Source organism: Hippocampus comes, unplaced genomic scaffold, assembly GCF_001891065.2.
Source record: "Hippocampus comes isolate QL1 unplaced genomic scaffold, H_comes_QL1_v1.1 scaffold172, whole genome shotgun sequence".
Taxonomy (NCBI): domain Eukaryota; kingdom Metazoa; phylum Chordata; class Actinopteri; order Syngnathiformes; family Syngnathidae; genus Hippocampus; species Hippocampus comes.
The window spans coordinates 593403-620997 of NW_017805072.1; the positions used below are offsets into that span (position 1 = coordinate 593403).

Below are 27595 nucleotides of genomic sequence, written 5' to 3' on the forward strand. Positions count from 1 at the left end.
GTATACGCCCTTTTAATTTGAAAATCTACACTTCAAAGTTGTTGACCCTTTCAAATCCATATTCGTGTATCAAGACAAAATGATAAGTGTTGTCACCGTCCAAATATTTTTGGATCCACTGTTTAGGTCTGTCTTGTCAGGTGTAAAATACATTGCAAAATACAACTGCACTTGTCATTAAAACTGGCATTACTATCTTTGAAAAAGGCAATTCAGTTGGCTTTTAATCTCGTGTATCCCATTAAATGTCACCTTTATATAGTATATAGCTCTGGCTTACCTTATAAAGCTCGCAATTTCCTTCTAAAGGTTGACACACGCCATCTCTGTCTTGAGTTAATATAATACATTCAACGACCACATCCGTACTGAAATGTCTTTATTAACGTAAACACAAACATCTATCAAATGAAGGAGGAAAAGGCAAAAAAAATGTGTGTCAAAAAACCCCCCACTGAAGGCACATGATCTCTCAATGATTTTAGGAGTCCTCCTCGATGATGACAACACAGTCTACACCACGGGTCACCAACGTGGTGCCCTCAGGCTATGCCGGTGAGAACCACACCAATCGCCCGCCAGTGCTAGGATTGTGATTTGCTCGTAGAAATTACGATTTAAAAATGCAAACACTGGCAGTATTGCGAGACATCTTTAAGATGATCAGAGCCTGAAAATTAAAATCATTAAGTATGAAAAATAACACATTCTAATATTATTAAATGTAATTTGTATAAATATTATTTCAGACGTGTATCAATTTGGTAGCCCTTCACACCATCAGGACACATGAAGTAGCTCTCACTCTCAAAAAGGTTGGTGACCCCTGGTCTACACTTTGAATAGAGGCTCAACTCTGACTAGGGTAAGTTAGGCTCAAAAATGATATTTTGAACTGTATTTTGGGACACAAGCATGTGCGTGAAGAGGGAGTTTTTAACATTGAAAGAGGAAAATTGTCTGGGTGGGTGACATCAGGTCATAGGAGCCGTGATGTAACAAGGTGCTTTTTTTTGGTTAGAAAATACAAAAACAAACCAATTTTTTTTGGGAGAGGTGACAATCGTCCATTGATGTGTATGCAAACAATCAAACAACGAAAAGGGAAATCGACTTTCCCAAGTGTCTTTGTAAACAACGGATTGAACTACTACATCTCAATGAAAGCTGACCAGTGCTGTGCCGTGAAACTGTGGGTAAGCCATAAACACAATATAAATCACAACACAGAATTCTAGAAATGTTTGCCAATATGAGGAGATATCCTGAAAAGGGGAAGTCATTCACAATCACAAAGTTTTTGTGTTTTTCCAATCTGTGCAAAAAGTGCCTTAAAAACATTGACTATATAAAAAGAGGTGGAAATAGTTTTTAGAATGAAAGTAAACTGCATTAAACCCGTATTTGTTTCAGGAGCCACAGAGGCGAGAACTTCTAGTTCAATCAAGTAATTCCAAGGTTCAACTGCATTATTTAATTTACTCTTGAAATGCTTGCGCATCTATAATTAGATTGTCAATGCGACAATGATGATATTGGGAACTTTTGCTTCATTTAGAAGTTGGGACACAAGCATGTGCGTGAAGAGGGAGTTTTTAACATTGAAAGAGGAAAATTGTCTGGGCGGGTGACATCAGGTCATAGGAGCTTTGATGTAACAAGGTGCTTTTTTTGGTTAGAAAATACAAAAACAAACAAAAATTTTTTTGGGAGAGGTGACAATCGTCTATTGATGTGTATGCAAACAATCAAACAACGAAAAGGGAAATCGACTTTCCCAAGTGTCTTTGTAAACAACGTATTGAATTACTACATCTCAATGAAAGCTGACCAGTGCTGTGCCGTGAAACTGTGGGTAAGCCATAAACACAATATAAATCACAACACAGAATTCTAGAAATGTTTGCCAATATGAGAAGATATCCTGAAAAGGGGAAGTCATTCACAATCACAAAGTTTTTGTGTTTTTCCAATCTGTGCAAAAAGTGCCTTAAAAACATTGACTATATAAAAAGAGGTGGAAATAGTTTTTAGAATGAAAGTAAACTGCATTAAACCCGTATTTGTTTCAGGAGCCACAGAGGCGAGAACTTCTAGTTCAATCAAGTAATTCCAAGGTTCAACTGCATTATTTAATTTACTCTTGAAATGCTTGCGCATCTATAATTAGATTGTCAATGCGACAATGATGATATTGGGAACTTTTGCTTCATTTAGAAGCCTCCATTTGTTCAATCAAACAATTGGATTGCTTTGCTAAACAATACTTTAGTGTTGGCTAAATAATTTCATCCACTGTGTTTGATGAACAATCATTCAATTAGAAAGTTGCATAAATTCATTTAGCTGTACTGACTGTACAGTCAAACCTCGGTTTTCGAACGTCTCGGTTCTCAACCAATTTGGTTTTTTATGCCTCGGATGACGAACAAATTTCGGTTCTCGAACAAGCTGAGTGCACTTGAATGCACCACTTGACTCCTCTCGCCTTCCTTACAGGAGGAAATGACGCTTCCTCGGTTAGACGAGGAAGTGACGGTTAGACGAGGAAGTGATGCTTCCTCGTGTCGCTTTCCATTGTGAGCAGACGTGTTCAATAAACTTTTTTATTTTATTTTTTTTTAAAGAGCGTGGTTTCGGTTTCCGAACAATTCGGTTTTCGAACAGCCTTCTGGAACGGATTATGGACGAAAACCGCGGTCTGACTGTATTTATTTTTGATTACAAGTACTGAATTTGCAAAATGATTAATGTATTCTTCTTGGCCCTTCTGTAACATAGGTAATGACAATTTGCATGAATCCCCCAAGCTCCAATATACCAATTCCCAAGGGTTCATGGCACACATGTGATCCTAGTTGTTATGGTGTTTTTGCGAGTATCAATCAAGTGAAAATACCGTATATGAATTTGGTGGACAGAATATCAATGCAGTGAGATTAAGGACATCTGCCTCGTAATTCTGAAGGGATGAAACCTGAGCTCCGACCTTCCAGTTTGGAGTTTGCTTGAAACCTATTTGACAAACTTGTATGTTAACATTTTTGAGGATGTTAACATTGTCCACAGGCACGAATGTGGGTGTGAATAAGATCCAGCTCATCCGCGAGCCCAATCAGGACAAATGGTTAAGAAAATAGATGGATGGATCGGAATCACTGTCTTTGTTTGCTGCCGTTGGGTTTTAGTGAAGAAACAAACATTAGCGAATCAACTCTGAATTCAGTTGTTATCCTAAAATGTAGCATTGTCAGTTGCACCACAGGTGTCAAACTCGAGGTCCGGGGCCAGATCCAGCCCACCACGTCATTTTATGTGGCCCGCGAAAGCAAATCAGCTGTGTCAACTTGCATGATGCTTGCTAAAATCTATACCGAAATCTGAAATTGTCATGTGGGATAAATAGCGTAGAGATTAGGAATAATTTTGTTACCCTGTTTCCACTCACTTGAACAATAACTATTATAGTTGACTCATTTGACACCCCTTAAAGCAAATATGCAAGGGTTAAAGTGCCATTTTAAAATGTTGGATACCTCACCTCTGGTGGCACAGTCAATGTTTGCATTTTATAGTTTCCCGATTTGTTTGCGGACAGACATGAAAATGACAGCACATGTTTCGCTTACTTCTGTATACCCAAGCCTGACCGCATATATTCATACACCACATAGCTGATGCTGACAGCTGGCAGCACCTTCATGAAATTAGGCAAGATGCCACGGTAAAGTCCAAAGAATCCTTCTTTCTCTAGAATCTTTTTCACCATTTGGTTCATGTGCAACTGTTCTGCACCCTCGAGAGAAGCTGAGAGGAGAAGCGACAAAACAGTATTGTAGTTACCGGGGAAATACAACGAAGTCAATTGTCACCTGTATTTCATGCTTATTCTTGTACCTTGTGCCTGCATCCTGGTGCGGACCAGAGCCAAGGGGTAACTGGCCAGCTGGCCACAAGTACTGGAGATGGTTCCACAGCCCAGCAGCACCAGTATACCTGGGTTGGCCGTGTCTTTGGCATAGCGAGACAACCACACATTCTTCAAGCTCTAGTGATGATCAGAAAAGAATGAGTGATCATAGTGAAGACCTGTATCTGAAACAAAGACCAGTATTTGAAACAAAAACAAAATCTGCTGTGGTGGCTCACCTCATAAATGGCCAAATCTATCCCAGCATATGGAATGATGCCCAGAATATTAGGAACATAGCCCTTGTAGAATGCCTTAACTCCTTCCCTTTTCAGAATTTTTTTGGCACAGTCAAACATTCCAGAGTATTGCCCGGTCTTCCTTAAGGTTAGCCTAGTCTTCATCACCTAAATTGACAAAGGATTTAGTTATCATCCACACGTCCATTATCTGTATCGCTTTCTCTTGTGACTTTGTGGACATCCGGTTCAACAAAAACAGGACACAGCAGCAAAGTGGAAATTGTGGAATATAATACAGCAGCACCCAGAGATAAGGCACAATATGTTGCGCTCAATTTAGCATTCATTGGATGTGTTTCTTTTTGCCTTTTTTTTCCCCACTCTGTATGCTCAAAAGTTACAATGACAGCAATTTTAGACCAGCAGTGGTTTATATCACAACTGTAGATGCTGCCATTGCTTTTCAACTGAAATATTTAGAGAATATTATTTTCTTTTCTGTCTTGCAGCATCACATGCACCTACTGCTGACTGTTCTGAAAAAGAGATGAATGTGGGAGGAAGAGAGTCCGCTTGTTACGAAAATGCATCGTTACTTTGTGACACCATTATAGCAGTCAGTACATGCCTCTTAAATCCGGTTTCAAATTCATACCCCCAAAAAATAATACCAAAGGTAAACCACTAACAATGGCCTGTGTACTGAAATATGCAGACACATACAGCAATTGGTACTATGAGAACACTGCAGACAAACTGGTACGTGTGTTTAAGAGCGCACCTCCATGGGGTAGATGGCCGTTTGTGCCGTTGCTCCAGCAAGCGATCCTGCAATGAACCTCTCATGTGTCTTGATCTTCCCAGGTTCGCTGGACAGCATCTTCTTATACTATGTAAATAAATTGTATTCTTTTGTATTGTATTGTGAGACAGAGTATAAGACACGGAGAGGAAACTTCAACAAAATAAAAACAAAGCAAGTTTAAAAATGGATGGGCGAACAAAGACAAAGACAAAAAACAAAAACAACAAATGAATTCATCACAGAACATTGAAAACATTCATCCCGTAAATTCTTGGAAACAATTCTGCTTTTTGTCCAAGAGACAAGCGCCCAAGTTTGATGATTGAAATACTATTCCTCCTGTATGTCCCCACCCACCCACCTCTTCATCATTAATACAATGGTACCTCTACTTATCAAAGATTCATCATTAATACAATGGTACCTCTACTTATCAAATTAATTGGTTCTGGAAGAAATGTCTTAACTAGAACATTTTGTAAGTAGTTTTCCATGTAGATGGAGGTCCCTCGCCCAGCGTAAATGCTTCCTGGCCCATGCAAGACGATGACGCCTGTGCCTGGTGGTGTGGTCGGATACCCTTGCAGGTCGTCTAGCATGAAGACCACACTGATATAAATGGTTTCAATGATGATGATGACTTACAATATACCCATTACGTACGGAGTATGAAACTGGAGATTTGCATTCACTACAGTATTATTGGGACTAATGTTCTTGGCCCCCTTTCCTCCACCATGCAATAAGAATGTTGCTAACATTAGGACCACTGCTGTCATTTTTGCTCGTATTTTTTTTTTTAAATAGTTGCTGTAGGTGTTGGAAAAGTCACTAAAGAAAGCAAAAACACCCTAAAGCTCGCAAGACTGCAGACACAAGCCGTACCTCGTACTTGCTACCTCGCTAGTACTACCAATCCCTATGTGTACACATACAAGAAAAGCACAACTTTCAAAATAAAGCACCGCATGTCTTGTTTTACTTTGACGTCATGGTTATTGTGAGGGCAGGACATAGACTGTTGGTGGACTGAATGTGGACCCCGGGTGGTACTTTGCCCAGGTCTGCCCTAAGTCTAACTTGCTTTGCGCAACATTCATTCCTCTTACAAATGCTCAATCACAATTAAAAAAAAAATCTTGATTAATGAATACATTACCTTCTCGTAGGCCATGAATTTAATGGCAGTTTCTGGGGCGATCTTTAGTACATTAATACCGTTTCCTCGCCATAAAGACGTCAAGCCGCCTTCTTTCAACATTTGCTTGAAACCGCTAACCAGGTTAATTTTGTTGCTCTTGGAAGCATGGACCTGTAAATTAAGAGCCATTGTGACTAATCTTGGCGGTGAAAAAGCTACCTTAAAAAAAAAAAGAAGTTTTAATAAAATATGTGTAGACAGACCTGCATGAAGACTTTCATTCTGTCCAGGGGAGCAGTACCTGTACGGGACACTGCCCCTGCCATGGCCCCCGCAGACAGCTGCTTCCACCACAAACCTGTGGTTTTCTCCTCTTCTGTAAACTCATCTGGGATGGTGAGGCTGTCGCCGATGTCCAGCACCTAGACACAATGCATTCGTGTATATAATCTAATATCAAAACAAAACATAAAATTTCTCAGCACATGTGATAGAAGAAACTCAGATGGCACATTTAAAATGACACACTGTATTTGCTACCCTTTCCAACACCTTCAATACCATGGGTAAAAATGGACGGAATACTGTGGCTATAAAAATGTATTCAGTACCACTAAAAACTCAAATTATCTTTGTGAAAGTTAAATAAATATTGTAAGCAAGAAAGAAAAAAACATAAATAAAATACTCTGCAGTGGAGCATACAAAAGGAACATTATCGCCATGACAGGAGTGGACCTGACGACTGCCGGTTCACAACATTTCAGTCAGTTCATGAACCGGACCATGGCAGAAACAAGGTCGGGGATCACTGCCCTACTATAGTATTTTCATGAACATTGGCCGCCCTTAAAAGTCTGACATTTTCTCCAAAAAATTCTGAATAATGAAGCGTCGCTAATCTATATACCAGGTTCCAAAAGCTGTGATTGTTGCTGTGTGACTTCAACGAGCGCTCCACTTGACTGTCTGATGATATGCGGACAGGCTGCTGATGTAGCAGAGTTTCTGTGGAAACAAGGCACCATGGCCCGAGTTGGAAGACCACCCTGAGCAATGGATTCACGGTCACAGCCAGGAGAAGCATCTCAACAGTCACCATTCGACTGAGGGCAAAAACGTTTGCAGAAAAAATGAAAAGCGAACGTTTTCAAGGAGGTCTGTTTTGTTGCTTTTGTTTTATGAAACAGCGCCAACTATCTATTCGTGCAAGGACTACCGTGGCGCAGCGTGTTCTGCCCAGCTGTTCATTTCAGATTCAGATGATGACTTTGATGGATTTGTGGATGAGGATTGATTCAAAAATAATGTGAGTAAACATACGCTAGCATGCATGTGTGCTACCACGTATGTATTGTTTAAGCTAGTGTATGTTTTACCATGCCTGCGTCCAATAATACAGTGCATGTTATGTATGCGTTAAATACACAACTATCACCCGTAACTGACACTGGACCTCTTAATGCGGTGCACCGTATGGTCATGAAAATACGGTATACCCCCTTCATCCCACGCACACCTAGACGCAGATACTGCCCCAACCTCACTGCTGCACGCTGACAAAAACTACTACTTCAAATGAAAGTACCAAGATATAGTTATGATTACAAAATGCTTTTAACAACTATGAACAGTTTGAACATCACAACAAAGCCAAAGCAAAGCCGTTTTTGTGTCACGTTACCAGACCTCAAAGTGCATTCTGTGCTTACTGTTCTCCACCCCAGGGAAAGCTGTGTGGGTGGGTGCAGTGTCAGTGCTAGCATGGATGGTTCCATGTATGTGTACAAAATTAACGTCCCACTAAAAGTGAAAAACGGTGTTTTCCTATCAAAACACTGAGATCTGTCAGAATAATGAATGAATAGCCATTTGCAGTACAACTCCAGTGCTTCATGTTAAAATTCGGTTTAATCTAACATTTAGCCTCGACCAGAAAATTCCAGGAGATGTACATAATGCTATCCAAAGCACAAATGATCTGTTTGGACAGGCCAAGCAGACAGAGAAAATAGGGTTGGCATGAATTTTAGTGTCAGAACAGGACAAACGTCTTGTAGCATGGCTAATAATGACATCACTGTTCTGTGTAAACAAATTCAAAGAGCAACTGTTGATATTGTTTTGTCTCATCTGCGAGTTAGCTGCTTAATGTAAGATAGTAATGTGCAGTCAACTGTGATGTTTGATGAGGCTGGGACAAACTGGCAGCACTACTTTTCCTCATGTAAGAAATATAAGCCTACGACTACATTGTTTTTTTTCTTCTTCTTCTTTTGGGCTCCCTGATCAATCCACCTAATTCCTACGTTCCATGAGCCTTCACATGAAATAGGTGTGTGGCACCCGGTGTAGCGAAACCAACGTTTCATATACTGTACTGTATATGGAAACTGTTTGTGTGAGTCCACTTTCTAAGACAGTTGCAGATTTTGATGATGTGGGAACGCCAGTTGTTGCAGCTAATAAGCGAAACCATTGAAATTCTGCTTCTTGTTAAAGTGGCTAACATAAAAAAGGCCTACAACAAGGTACAATTACGTTTACCAGTAACTAAGTTCCGAACTCTTTAGACTGAAAAGCTAGGTCACATATCAGTCATACATTTGGTTGTGTTTTGTTAAAAGAAATTAGACATCGTCTTATTTAGCTTTAAGGAGACGTAGGAGCCAGCCAAATTATTATTTATTTAGCTTTAAGGAGACGTAGGAGCCAGCCAAACCGACAATACTTCCCATTGCAAGGTAACGACATGACTGGGATGCTTAATGTAAACAGGCTTCACGTTTATGCAAGCATCTCTACTTCTGTCAAGTTCAACTGCCCGCTGCAAATATTAGAACGATCGGCCACAATAGTTTGAATTTTATGAGCATAACGTCTTCCTCGCCATAATCGCTCCCTACAGTATACAGTACTGACAAAAACACTTACTGTTCATGAAATGCAAAATCAGAGGGCGACAAGTACTGTTGTGTGCCCCCACACCCGCTACCCCACATAATAATACCTGATGTTCTTGTTGGCATTCACAGCGAAATCTTCTCTGGTGACATGTCACAATGCAAGCACATTAACACAAGGTTCAATGCCAGTGTTGTACTGTGCTCTTTTTCCACAAAATGAAAATATATCACTGGTTAGTACAACAGTCAACAAGTTCCCAAGCGGTGCAAGACATTTTTCAATGCAATGGGGGCTAATGATCGCTTAGAAAAGGGGGTGAAAAGAATGGTTGAATAAAACGCTTGAATAAAACACTGGAATAAAAATGTGAAATGAAACCCACTGTAATGAATAGCTCTGTAACAATTTACCTGAAGTCGATTCCAGAATTTGCGCGCATACTCGTTGCTCCATGAGTGCCTTCAGGAATAAAGTTAGCTTTATTTTGATGTGCTATAGATTTTCAGCAAACCTGCAGGTGAGGTGCTCTCCAACACCCAACATCCATCCATTTTCTGATCCACTTATGCCACAGGTGTCGAAGTCCGGTCCTCGAGGGCCGGTGTCCTGCATGTTTTCCATTTCTCCCTGCTGCAACACACGTGATTCAAATGATCAGGATCACTATCAGGCTCCGATAGAGCTTGCTGATGAGCTGTTCATTTGGATCAGGTGTGTTGCAGCATGGAGGGATGGAAAACATGCAGGACACCGGCCCTCGAGGACCGGACTTCGACACCTGTGACTTATGCTCACAAGGGTCGCGGGGTGTGCTGGAGCCTATCCCAGCTGTCTTCGGGCAGGAGGGGGGTAGGCACCGTGAACTGGTTGCCAGCCAATCGCAGGGCACACGTACACGAACAACCTTTCGGGCTCACACTCACACTTAGGGACAATTTAGAGTGTTCCATTAACCTGACATGCATGTTTTTGGGATGTGGGAGCAAACTAGAGTACCCGGAGAAAACCCATGCAAACACGAGGAGAACATGCAAACTCCACACAGGAAGGCCAGAACCGGAATCGAACCCAGCACCTCTGCACTGTGAGGCCGATGTGCTCACCAGTAGCTCACCGGGCGGCCGACACCCAACATGTCATTGCAATTACTTTTTAGAGTTGTGCCCTTGATATATCAGGCCAATGTGGGGCCCACCTTCCAGCACTGCTTGACACAGCACCTATTTGCCGTTTCAATTTAAAATCACTGTACAGTTTAAGACCCAAATTCAAGACTGTTGCTTTTAAATAAGGCGCCGGGAAGGCCCAAGTCAGCAGGATGGGATGTACAGCACAAGGGCCACTGGGAAAAATCACCAGACCGTAAGTTTTCTTTTCATTGAAAGTCAAGAATTTCAGTGCCATCTACCACATGTTGTGAGAGTACACCAGATACAGACTGCTGTTGATCATGTCCAAGACCAATTTACCAATACTTGGGAGAACCTCCTTGAAGACATGAGGAGTAACAAAGCCATCATGGGAGTCTGATAGCTTCGTCTGGAATTTAACGCCGCCGGACACGGGACATGGACAGAGAGGTCAAATGTGGTGTTTGAAATAAGAGCCCAACCTGTAGAAACCTCATCAATGAAAAATTGCAGGAATCTACTGCACATATCAGGGGAAGTGTCTGTGCAAAGGGGCAGATAGGGTTTAAGCACAGAATGAATCGTCTAAAGTTGTAGACATGGGTTGTGACAGGTAGCCTGAATTATTTTGGATAAATGTTCTGTTTTGCCCTCTTTAACTGTGCTCTGGTAGCAATTCCTGCAGTCTTTCCAGATTTCAGAAGAGACCTAAGCTTGTCTTATGGAGGACTGACCAGCAGCGAGAGGCTTATATGATGGCCGCTGCACTCCGGAGCGGCAGATTTAACAGCGTCACAGGAAAAGACCACATTACAGAGCACAGTCACATGATAGACCGGTAGACCAGAGGCAAGAATTAGGTCTAAATTATGTCTTTGTTCATGTGTCAAGCTAGTCACATACTGCACTAAATTTCTCCACCCCCACGCACCTGCCTTAGGTCAGTGGACTAGACCCTACTGGAGGTACAGAGGACTAAGCGGAGGCTCAGAGGAGACTGATCGTTTTCTGTTGCCGGTCCGGACCTCTCACGAAATACTCGGCAAGCCCCCTCTCTCTCCATCTTTAAAATTCATCTTAAAACACATTTTTATTCTTTGGCTTTTGACTCAGCATGAGACTCTGTATTGATTTTGGATATTCATTTATTGTTTTAACGGTCTTTGTTGTTGTATGACTAATTTTGCTCCACATACAGCACTTTGTATGACACCGTGGTTGTTTTAAAGTGTATTATACACGAAGTTGAGTTTAAAATTATTACAATGAAAATTTATTTTCCTGGAAGTTTTTTGTCCATGTCTTAAGAAAACAAATGCTGGTTTTTGGATTTAACTTAACCACTGTAACTCACAGCTTCAACAAGACGACAGCTAAATGAGTCAAGCTTGCAGCAGTCCAAGCTTCGTTCATTTTCTTTCAATGCCGCTCGAACCCTCATCCACGCCTTCATCGCCTCTCGCCTTGACTACCGCAAGAGCATCCTATACGGTACAACCACCAAAGTCCTCAATAAACTACAGTACATCCAGAATGCCACCGCCTTCTCACTCACACCCGCACCTGTGATCACATCACCCCAGTCCTTAAAAACCTCCACTGGCTCCCCATGCCCCAGCGTGTTGAGTTTAAACTCCTCCTATTCGCCTAAAAAGCCCTTCACAATCAGGCCCCCTCCTACCTCTCTGATCTTCTTCACAGGGGTGTAGTGGGCGTGGTACGGGGGGGTACGCCGTCCACCCACTTCTCCCGATGCCACATTCAATTTTTATTGAAATGTTTGTTGATCATTGTTCTAATGCGAGTTATGCTTAATAACGTTGGCCTGTGATTATTTTGGAGTAGTAAAACATTAAATTTAACGTTAGTTCAACTGGTGTTGTAGCCTATGATTGATGTTCTGCATGTATATATAGAACATCCCAGAATCGCGTACATCCACTTAAAAAAGATCCCCACTACACCACTGCTTCTTCACCCATACACTCCTTCCTGCCACCTCCACTCCAAAAATGCAAACCTCCTCACCATCTCCATGACCAAGCTCAAAACCTGGGGGGACCGAGCCTTCTCTGCCTCCGCGCCCACCCTCTGGAACGCTCTACCTCAACACATACGCAACTGCACTGACCGTCAATCCTTCAAATCATTTCTTAAAGCTCACCTGTTCCGCAATGCTTTCAACGTCTTTTAATCATTTGTAAACATTTTGGCTTGGTTTTAGTTTTTTGACATTTTAACGTTTTTAAAACAAACGCGTATATTTTGCTTTAAAGTTTTTTATCCTGTGTTGCTCAATTCTTGTTGCAAAGTGTCTATGTGCTATGTAAAGCCATACTATGAAAAGGACTTTGAAATAAAATGTCTTATTACTATTATTATTATAGTTGAAATGAAGGAAACGACGAGGGAGCCACATTCAGATTTCCTTCTGATCACCTGCCAATGAGGTGTGTTGTTATTTGGTCCTTCTTGCAGGAAGAAAAAAAAAGACTCAAGGAAATGTGAACACTTTCTTGATATTGCTTTGAATGATATTTTTAAAAAATAAGAGGACCAACCACTTAGTGTAGATAGGTTACATACCAACGAAGAGCACAGTATCCTCTGTAATGGGCTTTTTGTTTTGTTTGTTTGTTTAGGTTTTTTTAGGCTTTTTCCAAGCAAAGTCAAAACGTGATCAAGCAGGCAGGTCAAATCAAAGTGACAAGTCGTAAATTGAAGAACCTACCATCTCCACCTCGAGCTTATAAATGGCACCGTCATCATCAAAGTCTAGAAATAAATGTTTCCTCTGTTGTGGATGCTGCTGCTGCTGCTGCCGCCGCCGAGGCTGCAGCAAAGTCATTGCCATCTCAAATGGTAAAAAAAGGAACCTGTTGGTCCACAGTTATCAGTTTTAGCATTGAAGAGTATCCCTTCAAAAACCGGTAAAGGTCCTTTACGCCACTAAAATTAGGTTTTCGGTCAAATAAAGTACTTCCAAAAGAGAAATGCCGACTCTCGTGGACTCCCCCTCACTTCTGAAGATGTGCTGACCGATGCTTGTGTCTCAACACATCAACCTTTGCTCTGTCCCCACAACACACTTCCTCTCTCTTGTTCTGTCTCAATCCCCTTGTTAACCTAATCCCTCAAGTCAGACTTAAATTAGTTTATCTCTGCTAAGTTAAGCAACCACTTTTATTTAAAGTTGTGTCATTGAGTAGTGGCAGCCAACTTCAGAGCTTAGCCACTGACTAGAACTGGCTGCGTTTCAGGCATGCAACAGACAAGGCCAACATCCTAAATTATTTTACTGAGTTATTTGGAATACTATATTCTCAATTTAAAATAGGGTTCTTAAGACTAGTAATTTATGAGAGATACGTGTTACAGAAAATGGAGGAGGGGGCAAAAATAAATAAATAAATAAATAAAATCGGATCCGTTCCTGGATGGCGGGGGGAGGGCGTTATGGACTGTCCCAAAATAGAACTCGAGGTGACGGATTTGTTTAACAGCACCACCTTTGCTAATCAGCTTTTGCTTTGAATTTAGCAAAAGTAGCAGGAGTTGGTATACTTTCCAATACTTCCTCATTTGTTCATGTGACTTTTGAAAGACCGCACAGTCGCACACCACATTTTGATTGCATGCACCACGTCCAGTTTCTCGTCATAAGTCGGAGGGTACTGTTTTCCCATTGGTCAATACCGAAGCACCAATTGAAGAACGATATAGGACACACAATGCGGCAAGACGAGCAACAATTCTGACAGAGTAGATTTGTGAAGCGGCCAGTCGTTGAGAATGTGACACTACAGGGGCTACGACACATCCGTCGACTCAAAATCGGGCTACATTTGTGTAATCTGACGTCAGCTTCAGTGTGTACCTCACCCAAGCATGCTACCACACAGCCAGTAAGAGGCCAAAATGTGTTATGTTATTATTGTTCATTTCCATCCATCTATCCATCCATTTTCAACACCGCTTATTCTAAAGAGGGTCGCTGGGAGTTGCTGGAGCCTATCCCAGCTGACTTCAAGCGGAAGGCAGACTACACCCTGAACTGGTGCCAGTCAGTCATAGAGCACATATAGATAACATTCACACCCACATTCACACCGTCATTGAGTGGGAACTGATCCCATGCTGCCCACATAGAAGTCCGGCAAGTGTACAACTACACCATCAGCGACTTTTCAGTTGCTTTTATTTTAGTATTTTCTTATGTGACTTCCTTACTAATTCATATATATTTAAAGTTAGATTTTCAAGGATTGAAGGAATTTTCCTTTCCTTTAACTTCAAGGAAATAAACATCCAAGGAGTTTTTTTTGTTGCACCAAACCATATTTCCACACGACATAGCAGGAAATACAATCCCTGAGGTCCCAGGTTATCCCAGCAAAGATTTGTGAAAAAAAAACAAAGCATAAGATTAAATAAATATGATGAAGGGATAAAGATTTTGCTTAGAGGCAAAGATGCAAGGGATAAAAGGTGTGAATAGAGCGAAATGAAAATGCAAGGGGCATATTTGGTAGGCCATTTTTTACTAGAACAAAAATAATAGATGTTCAAGAATCGTGTTCAACGCACAGGGATTTATCGGTACGAGGCTATGATTATAGTTTTGAGTAGTTGAGATTTAGTAGTTGAATAAATAAAAGTTGAATAATAAAAGTTTTTAAATGGATGAATAGTCATAATTTCAATCTCAATCAAAATAATCCTGATTACTTTTTTCCCAAATTGTTCATCCCTACTGTAGGTGTGCATGGTTATTGGAGGGGGGGGGGCACATTAAAAACTACACTTTAGAGCAGGGGGGTCAAACTCATTTTTTGTCACGGGTCACTTCGGAGTTTCGGCTTCCCTCAGAGGGCGGGTGCAAAATCTCATTATTTATTACCCATGACAATTTGACATTTCGGTACAGATACCAGCAATAATCATGAAAGTTGACACATATGATTTGCTCCCGCGGGCCACACAAAGTGACATGGGGGGGGGCGGATCTGGCCCCCAGGCCTTGACTTTTGACACGTGCTGTAGAGCCAATACTCAATACTCCCAGCACACACTGCCAATGGCAGCACTGCTGCCACCTGTAGTACATGTGCCATTACACTTCATCATCTGTCCCCTGATTTGAGAAGTTCTGTCAAAACCCCTGATGTAACTATTTTGAAATCATGGTTAATTCATTCATTTCCATCATGATCAAGACATATTTGAGCGTGTCCTCCATTCATTTTGTAACGTATTGCTGCAAAGCTGCTGTTTGAAAATAATGTAGTCACAGTGCTTAGTTTTCTGTATAATGCCCTACCATTATCTTGGGAAAAAAAATCTGATCATACTCTGGTTAGAAGAAAAGTCCAACATCAAACGATGACAGGGGGGGTAGATATTCTCGCCAAGCTGCAATTGTGATTGGAGGCTGATTTCCCACATACCGTCGTATGTTTCCAATATCGGACAATCTCCTCAAGGTTGGTGGCTGTGGTCAACAGGAAATGCTCCCTCCATTCATTCCAGTCCACAGTCATGGTGCCATCTCCATCCATACTGTACAAAGCGTTTGAGACAGAAGCGATTGGGACTTAAATACGGAGCTTAACATTTGCATTTGAAAAGAAATTTGATAAATTGTAAAATGAATTTTGTATTGTGTGTACAAAGAGACAAATATATACACACACACACACACACACACACACACACACACACACACACACACACACACACACACACATCGATAAAATTTTCAAGACCTCTGGATGGCATGCTGTCAATTAATTTCTGGGCCACATCCTGTCTGATGGCAGCTCCTTCTTGCATAATCAGTATTTGGAGTTTGTCAGAATTTGTGACTTTCTGTTTGTCCACCCGCCTCTTGAGGATTGATCACAAGTTCTCAATGGGATGAAGATCCGAGGAGTTTCCTGTGCCTTAATTAAAAATGCTGATGTTTTGTTCACTGAGCCACATTAATGATCACTTTTGCCTTGTGGCAAGGTGTTTACGTTGGACCAAGATATTGCTCGCCACCACATGGTTCTTGGATGGTGGGGAGAAGTTGCTCTTGGAGGACGTTTTGGTACCATTCTGTGTTCATGGCTGTGTTCTTAGGCAAAACCGCGAGTCAACCCAGTCACTGTGCTCAAATGCAACGCCGCACCTGAATGGTCTCGGGATGCTTTATCACAGTCGTCAGCAGTGCAATCCTTGTACCTTTTGCAGAATATCAGTCTGTCCCTCACGGTGTTCCTTGAGAGAAGTGGCTTCTTTGTTGTCATTCTTGACAACCGGCCATCCTCCATAAGTCTTTGCCCGACTGTGCGTGTAAATGCACTCACACCTGTCTGCTGCGATTCTTTACTCACTTCTGCACTGGTGGCGCTCTGATCCCGCAGCAGAATCAACTTTCGGAGAAAGACCCAGATGTTTTGGACTTTCTTGAGCTACCTGAAGCCTTCTTCACCTCTATTTGAACCTTTCTTCTTGAAGTTCAATAAGGATAATTTTCATGGCAAAGATGGAGTTCGCAATTTATTGTAATCCATCTGGTCACTCTTCAAAACATTCTGGAGTACAGTACTGTATGTGCAAATTGGCATAATTGAAAAATAGGTGCTAGACTTTTTGAAGATGAATACGTGTCATTTTTATTTGACACTCCTTGAACTTAAGCTTCATGAAAATTGGTTGTGAAATAAGCAAGTTGTGACTTTATTTTCACTGCGGTTGCATTGCCTTTTTTGGCTGGCATCAACACCTGTGAGCCGGCCTACTACTTTCACGATAGTTGCTGTGCTTGTGCTTTTGTAACAAGGCAAATTGCTTGCTGATCACTGAAGTGATAGGAAGTGTTTCACTAGGGTTTCTTTTTAAGATCCTACTGTTTGTTTTCAAATTTTTAAATGACCTTGCACCACCTTACCTCTCTGAGCTCATCCGCCCCTACACACCTGCCCGGCGCCTCAGGTCTGCGGGCCAGACATTATTAGAAGTACCAAGAACTAAGCGGAGGCTCAGAGGGGACCAAGCCTTTTCCGTTGCTGGTCCCTCTCTCTAGAATGACCTCCCACTGAACATTCGGCAAGCCCCCTCGCTGCCCATCTTTAAAACTCGTCTCAAAATTCACTTGTATTCTTTTGCATTTGACTCAGCATGACTCACACTTGATCTTAGTTTTACTGTTTGATGCTTTCTACAGTCTTTGTTACTGATTTATTGCTTTATTGTTGTACATATGATAGTTGCTCCATGTACAGCACTTTGTATACAGCGATGGCTGTTTTAAAGTGCTCTATAAATACAGTTGAGTTGAGGTTTGCCTTGGCATTAGCATCTAGCTTCATTACGCTACCGTTCAAAGCAGGGGAAATCCTCTGATCACTGCAGAGTTTCTCTGCGTGCCTGGGGCCTGCGCAGGACAATCAAGTTTGGTCAGTTTGTAGTACAGTATTCTCAACATTCAGTCTTGTATTTCTTTTCTGAATGGCTTTATTTACACCTTACCACACACGTGTTACCGAAAGCACTGTATCCAATGTAATTTTTTTGCACTTCAATGTATTTCTTAAAAATAAGTTGTACAACCTTATATTTTAATTGGGACTTTTTCCTGCCACTGGATATTTATGTTGTTTTGTATGTATGTTTGTCTGTCTGTATTTGTTTATTAGTTAATTTTATTGTGTTCTATACAAAAGTATGTATTTTATGAACAAATGGAATAAAGATTTCATGCAATTTAAGGAAAAATGCTATATTTACATATATAAGAGAACAAAAAATTTTTTTTTCAAACATTATATTTACAGTTGACCCCGGCTTTTCACGGCGAATAAGGCTGGCGTGGGAATAGTGAAAATCTGCATGTAATTGCATTTAACCGACGGCAATTTAAATGCATGGGGGATATAAGTATTTTAAACCAAACTGAGTATAGTCACCACAAAATAGATATACGAACTGAACCGTGGACTTTGTGAATGTTTCACATGGAATCTGAGTATATGCGATTCCATTTTTCTTTTTTACACTTCCCAGATGCTATTTGAATTCTGCCACTTGAGAGAGGTTTTGTCTCATTTGAACCATGCAGTGTTGATTAATCGGCAGCATTTAAAGAAAATACCTGTCCCCTGATTTGAGAAGTTCTGTCAAAACCCCTGATGTAACTATTTTGAAATCATGGTTAATTCATTCATTTCCATCATGATCAAGACATATTTGAGCGTGTCCTCCATTCATTTTGTAACGTATTGCTGCAAAGCTGCTGTTTGAAAATAATGTAGTCACAGTGCTTAGTTTTCTGTATAATGCCCTACCATTATCTTGGGAAAAAAAATCTGATCATACTCTGGTTAGAAGAAAAGTCCAACATCAAACGATGACAGGGGGGGTAGATATTCTCGCCAAGCTGCAATTGTGATTGGAGGCTGATTTCCCACATACCGTCGTATGTTTCCAATATCGGACAATCTCCTCAAGGTTGGTGGCTGTGGTCAACAGGAAATGCTCCCTCCATTCATTCCAGTCCACAGTCATGGTGCCATCTCCATCCATACTGTACAAAGCGTTTGAGACAGAAGCGATTGGGACTTAAATACGGAGCTTAACATTTGCATTTGAAAAGAAATTTGATAAATTGTAAAATGAATTTTGTATTGTGTGTACAAAGAGACAAATATATACACACACACACACACACACACACACACACACACACACACACACACACACACACACACATCGATAAAATTTTCAAGACCTCTGGATGGCATGCTGTCAATTAATTTCTGGGCCACATCCTGTCTGATGGCAGCTCCTTCTTGCATAATCAGTATTTGGAGTTTGTCAGAATTTGTGACTTTCTGTTTGTCCACCCGCCTCTTGAGGATTGATCACAAGTTCTCAATGGGATGAAGATCCGAGGAGTTTCCTGTGCCTTAATTAAAAATGCTGATGTTTTGTTCACTGAGCCACATTAATGATCACTTTTGCCTTGTGGCAAGGTGTTTACGTTGGACCAAGATATTGCTCGCCACCACATGGTTCTTGGATGGTGGGGAGAAGTTGCTCTTGGAGGACGTTTTGGTACCATTCTGTGTTCATGGCTGTGTTCTTAGGCAAAACCGCGAGTCAACCCAGTCACTGTGCTCAAATGCAACGCCGCACCTGAATGGTCTCGGGATGCTTTATCACAGTCGTCAGCAGTGCAATCCTTGTACCTTTTGCAGAATATCAGTCTGTCCCTCACGGTGTTCCTTGAGAGAAGTGGCTTCTTTGTTGTCATTCTTGACAACCGGCCATCCTCCATAAGTCTTTGCCCGACTGTGCGTGTAAATGCACTCACACCTGTCTGCTGCGATTCTTTACTCACTTCTGCACTGGTGGCGCTCTGATCCCGCAGCAGAATCAACTTTCGGAGAAAGACCCAGATGTTTTGGACTTTCTTGAGCTACCTGAAGCCTTCTTCACCTCTATTTGAACCTTTCTTCTTGAAGTTCAATAAGGCTAATTTTCATGGCAAAGATGGAGTTCGCAATTTATTGTAATCCATCTGGTCACTCTTCAAAACATTCTGGAGTACAGTACTGTATGTGCAAATTGGCATAATTGAAAAATAGGTGCTAGACTTTTTGAAGATGAATACGTGTCATTTTTATTTGACACTCCTTGAACTTAAGCTTCATGAAAATTGGTTGTGAAATAAGTAAGTTGTGACTTTATTTTCACTGCGGTTGCATTGCCTTTTTTGGCTGGCATCAACACCTGTGAGCCGGCCTACTACTTTCACGATAGTTGCTGTGCTTGTGCTTTTGTAACAAGGCAAATTGCTTGCTGATCACTGAAGTGATAGGAAGTGTTTCACTAGGGTTTCTTTTTAAGATCCTACTGTTTGTTTTCAAATTTTTAAATGACCTCGCACCACCTTACCTCTCTGAGCTCATCCGCCCCTACACACCTGCCCGGCGCCTCAGGTCTGCGGGCCAGACATTATTAGAAGTACCAAGAACTAAGCGGAGGCTCAGAGGGGACCAAGCCTTTTCCGTTGCTGGTCCCTCTTTCTAGAATGACCTCCCACTGAACATTCGGCAAGCCCCCTCGCTGCCCATCTTTAAAACTCGTCTCAAAATGCACTTGTATTCTTTTGCATTTGACTCAGCATGACTCACACTTGATCTTAGTTTTACTGTTTGATGCTTTCTACAGTCTTTGTTACTGATTTATTGCTTTATTGTTGTACATATGATAGTTGCTCCATGTACAGCACTTTGTATACAGCGATGGCTGTTTTAAAGTGCTCTATAAATACAGTTGAGTTGAGGTTTGCCTTGGCATTAGCATCTAGCTTCATTACGCTACCGTTCAAGGCAGGGGAAACCTCTGATCACTGCAGAGTTTCTCTGCGTGCCTGGGGCCTGCGCAGGACAATCAAGTTTGGTCAGTTTGTAGTACAGTATTCTCAACATTCAGTCTTGTATTTCTTTTCTGAATGGCTTTATTTACACCTTACCACACACGTGTTACCGAAAGCACTGTATCCAATGTAATTTTTTTGCACTTCAATGTATTTCTTAAAAATAAGTTGTACAACCTTATATTTTAATTGGGACTTTTTCCTGCCACTGGATATTTATGTTGTTTTGTATGTATGTTTGTCTGTCTGTATTTGTTTATTAGTTAATTTTATTGTGTTCTATACAAAAGTATGTATTTTATGAACAAATGGAATAAAGATTTCATGCAATTTAAGGAAAAATGCTATATTTACATATATAAGAGAACAAAAAATTTTTTTTTCAAACATTATATTTACAGTTGACCCCGGCTTTTCACGGCGAATAAGGCTGGCGTGGGAATAGTGAAAATCTGCATGTAATTGCATTTAACCGACGGCAATTTAAATGCATGGGGGATATAAGTATTTTAAACCAAACTGAGTATAGTCACCACAAAATAGATATACGAACTGAACCGTGGATTTTGTGAATGTTTCACATGGAATCTGAGTATATGCGATTCCATTTTTCTTTTTTACACTTCCCAGATGCTATTTGAATTCTGCCACTTGAGAGAGGTTTTGTCTCATTTGAACCATGCAGTGTTGATTAATCGGCAGCATTTAAAGAAAATACCTCTGAAGGATCTTCTCTGCTTCCTTCTTGCCGATATCCAGCCCAAGGTCTGCAAGAGACTGCTTGATCTCCATGAAGTCTATTTGACCTGTTGAAAAAAAAAAAGTAACACCTGCGGCCAAATCATGGCATTTTTATTGACCCATGGTAATCCTTGTAGGCAGAAAAATTTCAATTTACCATCATTGTTTTTGTCTAAGCTCTTGAAGGTCAGTTGCAACTTCTTTTCGTGTTCTTTCAGGTACTTGGAGAATTCGTTGAAAGTGAGGCCTTCGTCTTGGTCCTGGTCTCCTGACGAAATTATTTTCTGAAAGGAACAGAAAATATTATTGGTACAAGGTAGTATTGATCAATTATATTTTACTGTCTACAAACATTATGATACCGCTTTGACATCTGTAAAATTCCCTTCAATACCTTTAAGGATGTACTTCCATCATAATCCAAATTTTCCACAGTTTCGTGCACAACCAAAATGAAAAATCCGAGATTCGATCTCCCGAAGGACCTTCCTCTCCACCAGCCCCAAATATACGGTACCAGGGAGTCTGAGGAGTGTGATCCCTCTGTAATTAAATTGGAAACATCCTCCGGTCCTACTTCTTGAAAAGAGGGACCAGCAACCCGGTCTGCCAATCTAGAGGCACTGTCCCCGATGTTTTTAATTTTGTCACACTTCCTAGCTCTGCAAAATCACTTGATCTTAGTTTTACTGTTTGATGCTTTCTACAGTCTTTGTTACTGATTTATTGCTTTATTGTTGTACATATGATAGTTGCTCCATGTACAGCACTTTGTATACAGCGATGGCTGTTTTAAAGTGCTCTATAAATACAGTTGAGTTGAGGTTTGCCTTGGCATTAGCATCTAGCTTCATTACGCTACCGTTCAAAGCAGGGGAAATCCTCTGATCACTGCAGAGTTTCTCTGCGTGCCTGGGGCCTGCGCAGGACAATCAAGTTTGGTCAGTTTGTAGTACAGTATTCTCAACATTCAGTCTTGTATTTCTTTTCTGAATGGCTTTATTTACACCTTACCACACACATGTTACCGAAAGCACTGTATCCAATGTAATTTTTTGCACTTCAATGTATTTCTTAAAAATAAGTTGTACAACCTTATATTTTAATTGGGACTTTTTCCTGCCACTGGATATTTATGTTGTTTTGTATGTATGTTTGTCTGTCTGTATTTGTTTATTAGTTAATTTTATTGTGTTCTATACAAAAGTATGTATTTTATGAACAAATGGAATAAAGATTTCATGCAATTTAAGGAAAAATGCTATATTTACATATATAAGAGAACAAAAAATTTTTTTTTCAAACATTATATTTACAGTTGACCCCGGCTTTTCACGGCGAATAAGGCTGGCGTGGGAATAGTGAAAATCTGCATGTAATTGCATTTAACCGACGGCAATTTAAATGCATGGGGGATATAAGTATTTTAAACCAAACTGAGTATAGTCACCACAAAATAGATATACGAACTGAACCGTGGACTTTGTGAATGTTTCACATGGAATCTGAGTATATGCGATTCCATTTTTCTTTTTTACACTTCCCAGATGCTATTTGAATTCTGCCACTTGAGAGAGGTTTTGTCTCATTTGAACCATGCAGTGTTGATTAATCGGGAGCATTTAAAGAAAATACCTCTGAAGGATCTTCTCTGCTTCCTTCTTGCCGATATCCAGCCCAAGGTCTGCAAGAGACTGCTTGATCTCCATGAAGTCTATTTGACCTGTTGAAAAAAAAAAAAGTAACACCTGCGGCCAAATCATGGCATTTTTATTGACCCATGGTAATCCTTGTAGGCAGAAAAATTTCAATTTACCATCATTGTTTTTGTCTAAGCTCTTGAAGGTCAGTTGCAACTTCTTTTCGTGTTCTTTCAGGTACTTGGAGAATTCGTTGAAAGTGAGGCCTTCGTCTTGGTCCTGGTCTCCTGACGAAATTATTTTCTGAAAGGAACAGAAAATATTATTGGTACAAGGTAGTATTGATCAATTATATTTTACTGTCGACAAACATTATGATACCGCTTTGACATCTGGAAAATTCCCTTCAATACCTTTAAGGATGTACTTCCATCATAATCCAAATTTTCCACAGTTTCGTGCACAACCAAAATGAAAAATCCGAGATTCGATCTCCCGAAGGACCTTCCTCTCCACCAGCCCCAAATATACGTTACCAGGGAGTCTGAGGAGTGTGATTCCTCTGTAATTAAATTGGAAACACCCTCCGGTCCTACTTCTTGAAAAGAGGGACCACCAACCCGGTCTGCCAATCTAGAGGCACTGTCCCCGGTGTTTTTAATTTTGTCACACTTCCTAGCTCTGCAAAATAATTACATCGAAAACTCTATGATCCCAAAAAATGGCTCTGGGACCAAAGAAAGAGTTGATCTCTGGTTAAGTTGAAGCTCAGAATTCGTTGAAAGTGAGGCCTTCGTCTTGGTCCTGGTCTCCTGACGAAATTATTTTCTTAAAGGAATAGAAAATATTATTGGTACAAGGCAGTATTGATCAATTATATTTTAATGTCTACAAACATTATGATACCGCTTTGACATCTGGAAAATTCCCTTCAATACCTTTAAGGATGTACTTCCATCATAATCCAAATTTTCCACAGTTTCATGCACAACGAAAATGAAAAATCCGAGATTCGATCTCCCGAAGGACCTTCCTCTCCACCAGCCCCAAATATACGTTACCAGGGAGTCTGAGGAGTGTGATTCCTCTGTAATTAAATTGGAAACACCCTCCGGTCCTACTTCTTGAAAAGAGGGACCACCAACCCGGTCTGCCAATCTAGAGGCACTGTCCCCGGTGTTTTTAATTTTGTCACACTTCCTAGCTCTGCAAAATAATTACATCGAAAACTCTATGATCCCAAAAAATGGCTCTCGGACCAAAGGAAGAGTTGATCTCTTGTTAAGTTGAAGCTCAAAGGAAACTTGTGATCAAAACATGTATCATTATGAAACAAAAAGCCTTGGGAAAAAGAAACAGGGCCCCTCCTCCATAAAGTTGAGCAAAGACAGTTTGTGTCTGTGCCCACAAGATTCCCAAAGTCTTAAAAAGAGCACTAACATTCTATGCATTACTGTAAAGACAACACAATGAAACAACTACAAGACTACTTTTAGTTTGAGAATTGAAAAATCCCTTTCATTTAATGCATTTTCTGGACTATAAACCGCTACTTTCTTCCAACAAGGCTTTTGATGTGACATGGTTTATTTAGCAATTTTTACTGACGAGCTTCCGGTCGTCAATAGATACATCAAAGTTTCATCACATCAGACCAATTAAATGACCGAACATATCATCGCCGACCAATTAAACTGTTTAGCGACAGAGTCTCACCATCACTAGTAAGTGACAACAGACGCTAACAGCTAGCCACCGAAGACGGCATTTCTGGCCCAGGAGCGACATCCCCTGCGGTTCCCAAGCACGAAACAAATGGCTTACCAAAGGCTGCACTGCCATAGTCTTATGTGCAGTGATGCCTGATGAAGCTTGAATTGGCATCGTGTGACAACAAGAGTGACGGAGAAAGGTTCTGGGATGCCACCGTGTAACCAGCTGCGTTCGGCATTGTTGGGGAAAAAAAATCTCACAGTGTTTAAGATTAATAAACGTTTTTTTAAAAATCCATCTATGTGACCTTTCTTTGCAAATATCCCATGTGATGACCTGGAGACCCGAAGCGGCCAACGTAATGTATGTACAAATGAGTTTTTGTGGATAAAGATGTTGTCACAGCTTTTCTTCAAGTGTATTTCGTAGTCCATAATTTTTCCTTGAAATAGTGTATCAAAGACGTTTGGAACCAGTGAGGCATTGACTATCGAAGTGAAAATGAACATATGACCCGTAAATGACTGGCGACCAGTCCAGAGTGTACCGTTCCTCTTGCACAAAATCAGCTGGAATGTACTCTAGCTCACCTGTGACTCTAATAAGGACAAGTGTTGTAGAAAAAGCATACAGCCCTACTTTTAATGCATATTTTACAACAGAGAATGCACTCGGACTAAAGAAGACCCTGCTTGGCAAAAAAAAAAAAAAAAAACAGCAAAAACCAGCATGTTGTTTTTGTGTTTTCTCACAAACGCAAAACAAAACAGTCAAGATTTGAATAGCCAAACCTTCAGTCACTGGTCAACCTGCTCTTATGAACTGAGCCACTAATGCCCAGCAAGGCCAACATGCTTGTTGTTGCTGTTGTTGTTGTTGTCGTTGTCATCGTTGTTGTTGTTGAGCAACCTCTGACTGGGTCCCAAAGCGGCTCCTAAAGGCGCAGCGACCCGGGTACCTGCAGACCTAGTTGCCGGCTCTTGATTGGGAACTGTTCGTAGCCCGAAGGCACGCCCAACACCGCTTGGAGGTCATTCCCGAGTTGGGCTGCTGTTGTTGCCCTGCTGGTAGCTGGTGACACCAGCAAGACTCCAGCTGGTCACCAGCTATCACCAGGTACGAGCATTTCTCTGAATATGCCATATTCAAAATACATGAATGGTACGCTATGGAAGACTCTAAATTAGGGGTGCCACTTCATGTCCAGCCTGTTTCAGATGTCTCCCTCCTCCAACATACCCAATTCAAATGATCAGTTCATCAGCAAGCATTGCAGAAGCCTGATAACGATCCTGATCACTTGAATCAGGTGTGTTGGAGGTAGGGAGACATCTAGAACAGGCCTGATAGGGCATCTCGAGGACCAGACTTGGGCACTCCTGCTCTATATTGTCTAAGAAAATGAGAGGGTGAATGGTGGTTTGTCTGTGCCCTGCTATCAGGGATGGTACAACATCAGGGAAAGGTGGGACTATATCCCTGTCAGAAATCTGTGTAGCCCAAGTTTAGCACCTTCAGCATATTATTTGATATTCTAAAATATATTTATAAATTACTTCATTACTACATTATCACATTTCAAATCCAGCCTCAAAACACATCTGTTTAGACAAGCCTATTCACTCGGACGATAAATCCATTATTTTTATTTTGTTTTATTTTTTCTTATTTTATTTGATGTTGTTTTTAACTTATTATTATTACTTCCTCAACCCCCCACCCCCACCGCACCCCGGCCCTCCCCAACCCTTGCCTGCTATTGGTTGGCCACCAAGGAGCTCACTAGACTTCATGGTATAAGATAAGTCGGCTACTTAGTATTTTTCAGCTGATTGTTTTCTATTTACATCGAAGTGCTTTTGACACAATTATTTACAATCTTTCTGACTTAACCATAGCGGTTGAGTAGGTTAGAGACTACGGCGCATTCGACCTACGTACACAACTCCGTCGTAAACCGAATACCTCCTGTATTGTTGTGACTGTTAAACTCAAGTTTTAGTAACTTCACCGAGGATGTTTACACCCTGCGTAAGGAAACTTGATCTAAGGAGGATATTAAGTTTCTCCCCAACTACACAAAGAATCCAGGACTACGATACAGTACTTGACTGTCTGGACGCAAATTTAGACCAGTATCAAAATACAATACTGTACCTGTTTTCCTTTTTGCGTCTGTAGACAATGAGTACTGTATTGTGCAACCTAGGTAGAAGCATTTATGACAGGTTATCCAGTTACCTGAGCCGCTCCTTTCCCGGCACGGATGCCCATTGCAGACAGGCCTGCTTTCAATTCCGAAACATCCACTTTTCCATCCTTGTTCGTGTCGAGTTTGGCAAACAGCTCCTCGTAGGTTTTGGACGCGTCCGCTGCGCAGTGGCCGACCGTAAAAAACATTTTTCTAACTATTTGATACATTATTTGCTCGAAGAAACAACTGCAAAAATCTCCAGCTGTCGTAGCAAATACACTCCTGTGGTCGCCGCTTCTGGTTTCAGTTCCGTGGAAGTTCTGATGGATTTCCGCAATGTCGTCCGTCGTACTAAAAACAGCTTACGTCAACTGGGAGATGTTTGCATTAAGTAGTGAACAAAATCGCTGTTTTTGTTGTTCTTTTTCCGGAAGAAGCGTGGGCGTGTGAAAGAGATAGTGAGAAGACTTGAAGACGCACACTCGACTGACTTTGCCTTTAAGACCTCCTCTTTTCAGTGCGCGTACATGCTCAGGAGGCAGGCAGACACACCCTTCAGCGATAACACTGCGGCCTTCCATACTACTGGGTGGGTCGTATTTGGAAAGCTGCTATTTGAAAACATTAGATGTGTGAAGGCTGAAGGCAATACAATTAATAATTGCCATTTGAAATTCAAAACATTCACCTCATTCAATGTAACCCAAATACATTTCAACAGATTCAAAAAAATCACACATACGCAC

General features: G+C 41.0%; 1 protein-coding gene across 1 annotated transcript; it reads right to left on the reverse strand.

Annotated features, from left to right (window-relative positions):
- Nucleotides 1–2755: 2755 nt before the first annotated feature.
- On the reverse strand, nucleotides 2756–27364 carry slc25a24 (solute carrier family 25 member 24). The gene is made up of 10 exons (XM_019864726.1): nucleotides 26897–27364; nucleotides 23119–23245; nucleotides 22938–23025; nucleotides 18593–18704; nucleotides 6362–6520; nucleotides 6117–6269; nucleotides 4934–5041; nucleotides 4150–4317; nucleotides 3898–4048; nucleotides 2756–3807 (listed from the first exon to the last, which is right to left on the reverse strand). The coding sequence occupies exons 1-10, from the start codon at nucleotides 27074–27076 to the stop codon at nucleotides 3626–3628; spliced, it is 1428 nt and encodes a 475-aa protein (XP_019720285.1). The 5' UTR covers nucleotides 27077–27364; the 3' UTR covers nucleotides 2756–3625.
- Between the last annotated feature and the right edge of the window lie 231 nt (nucleotides 27365–27595).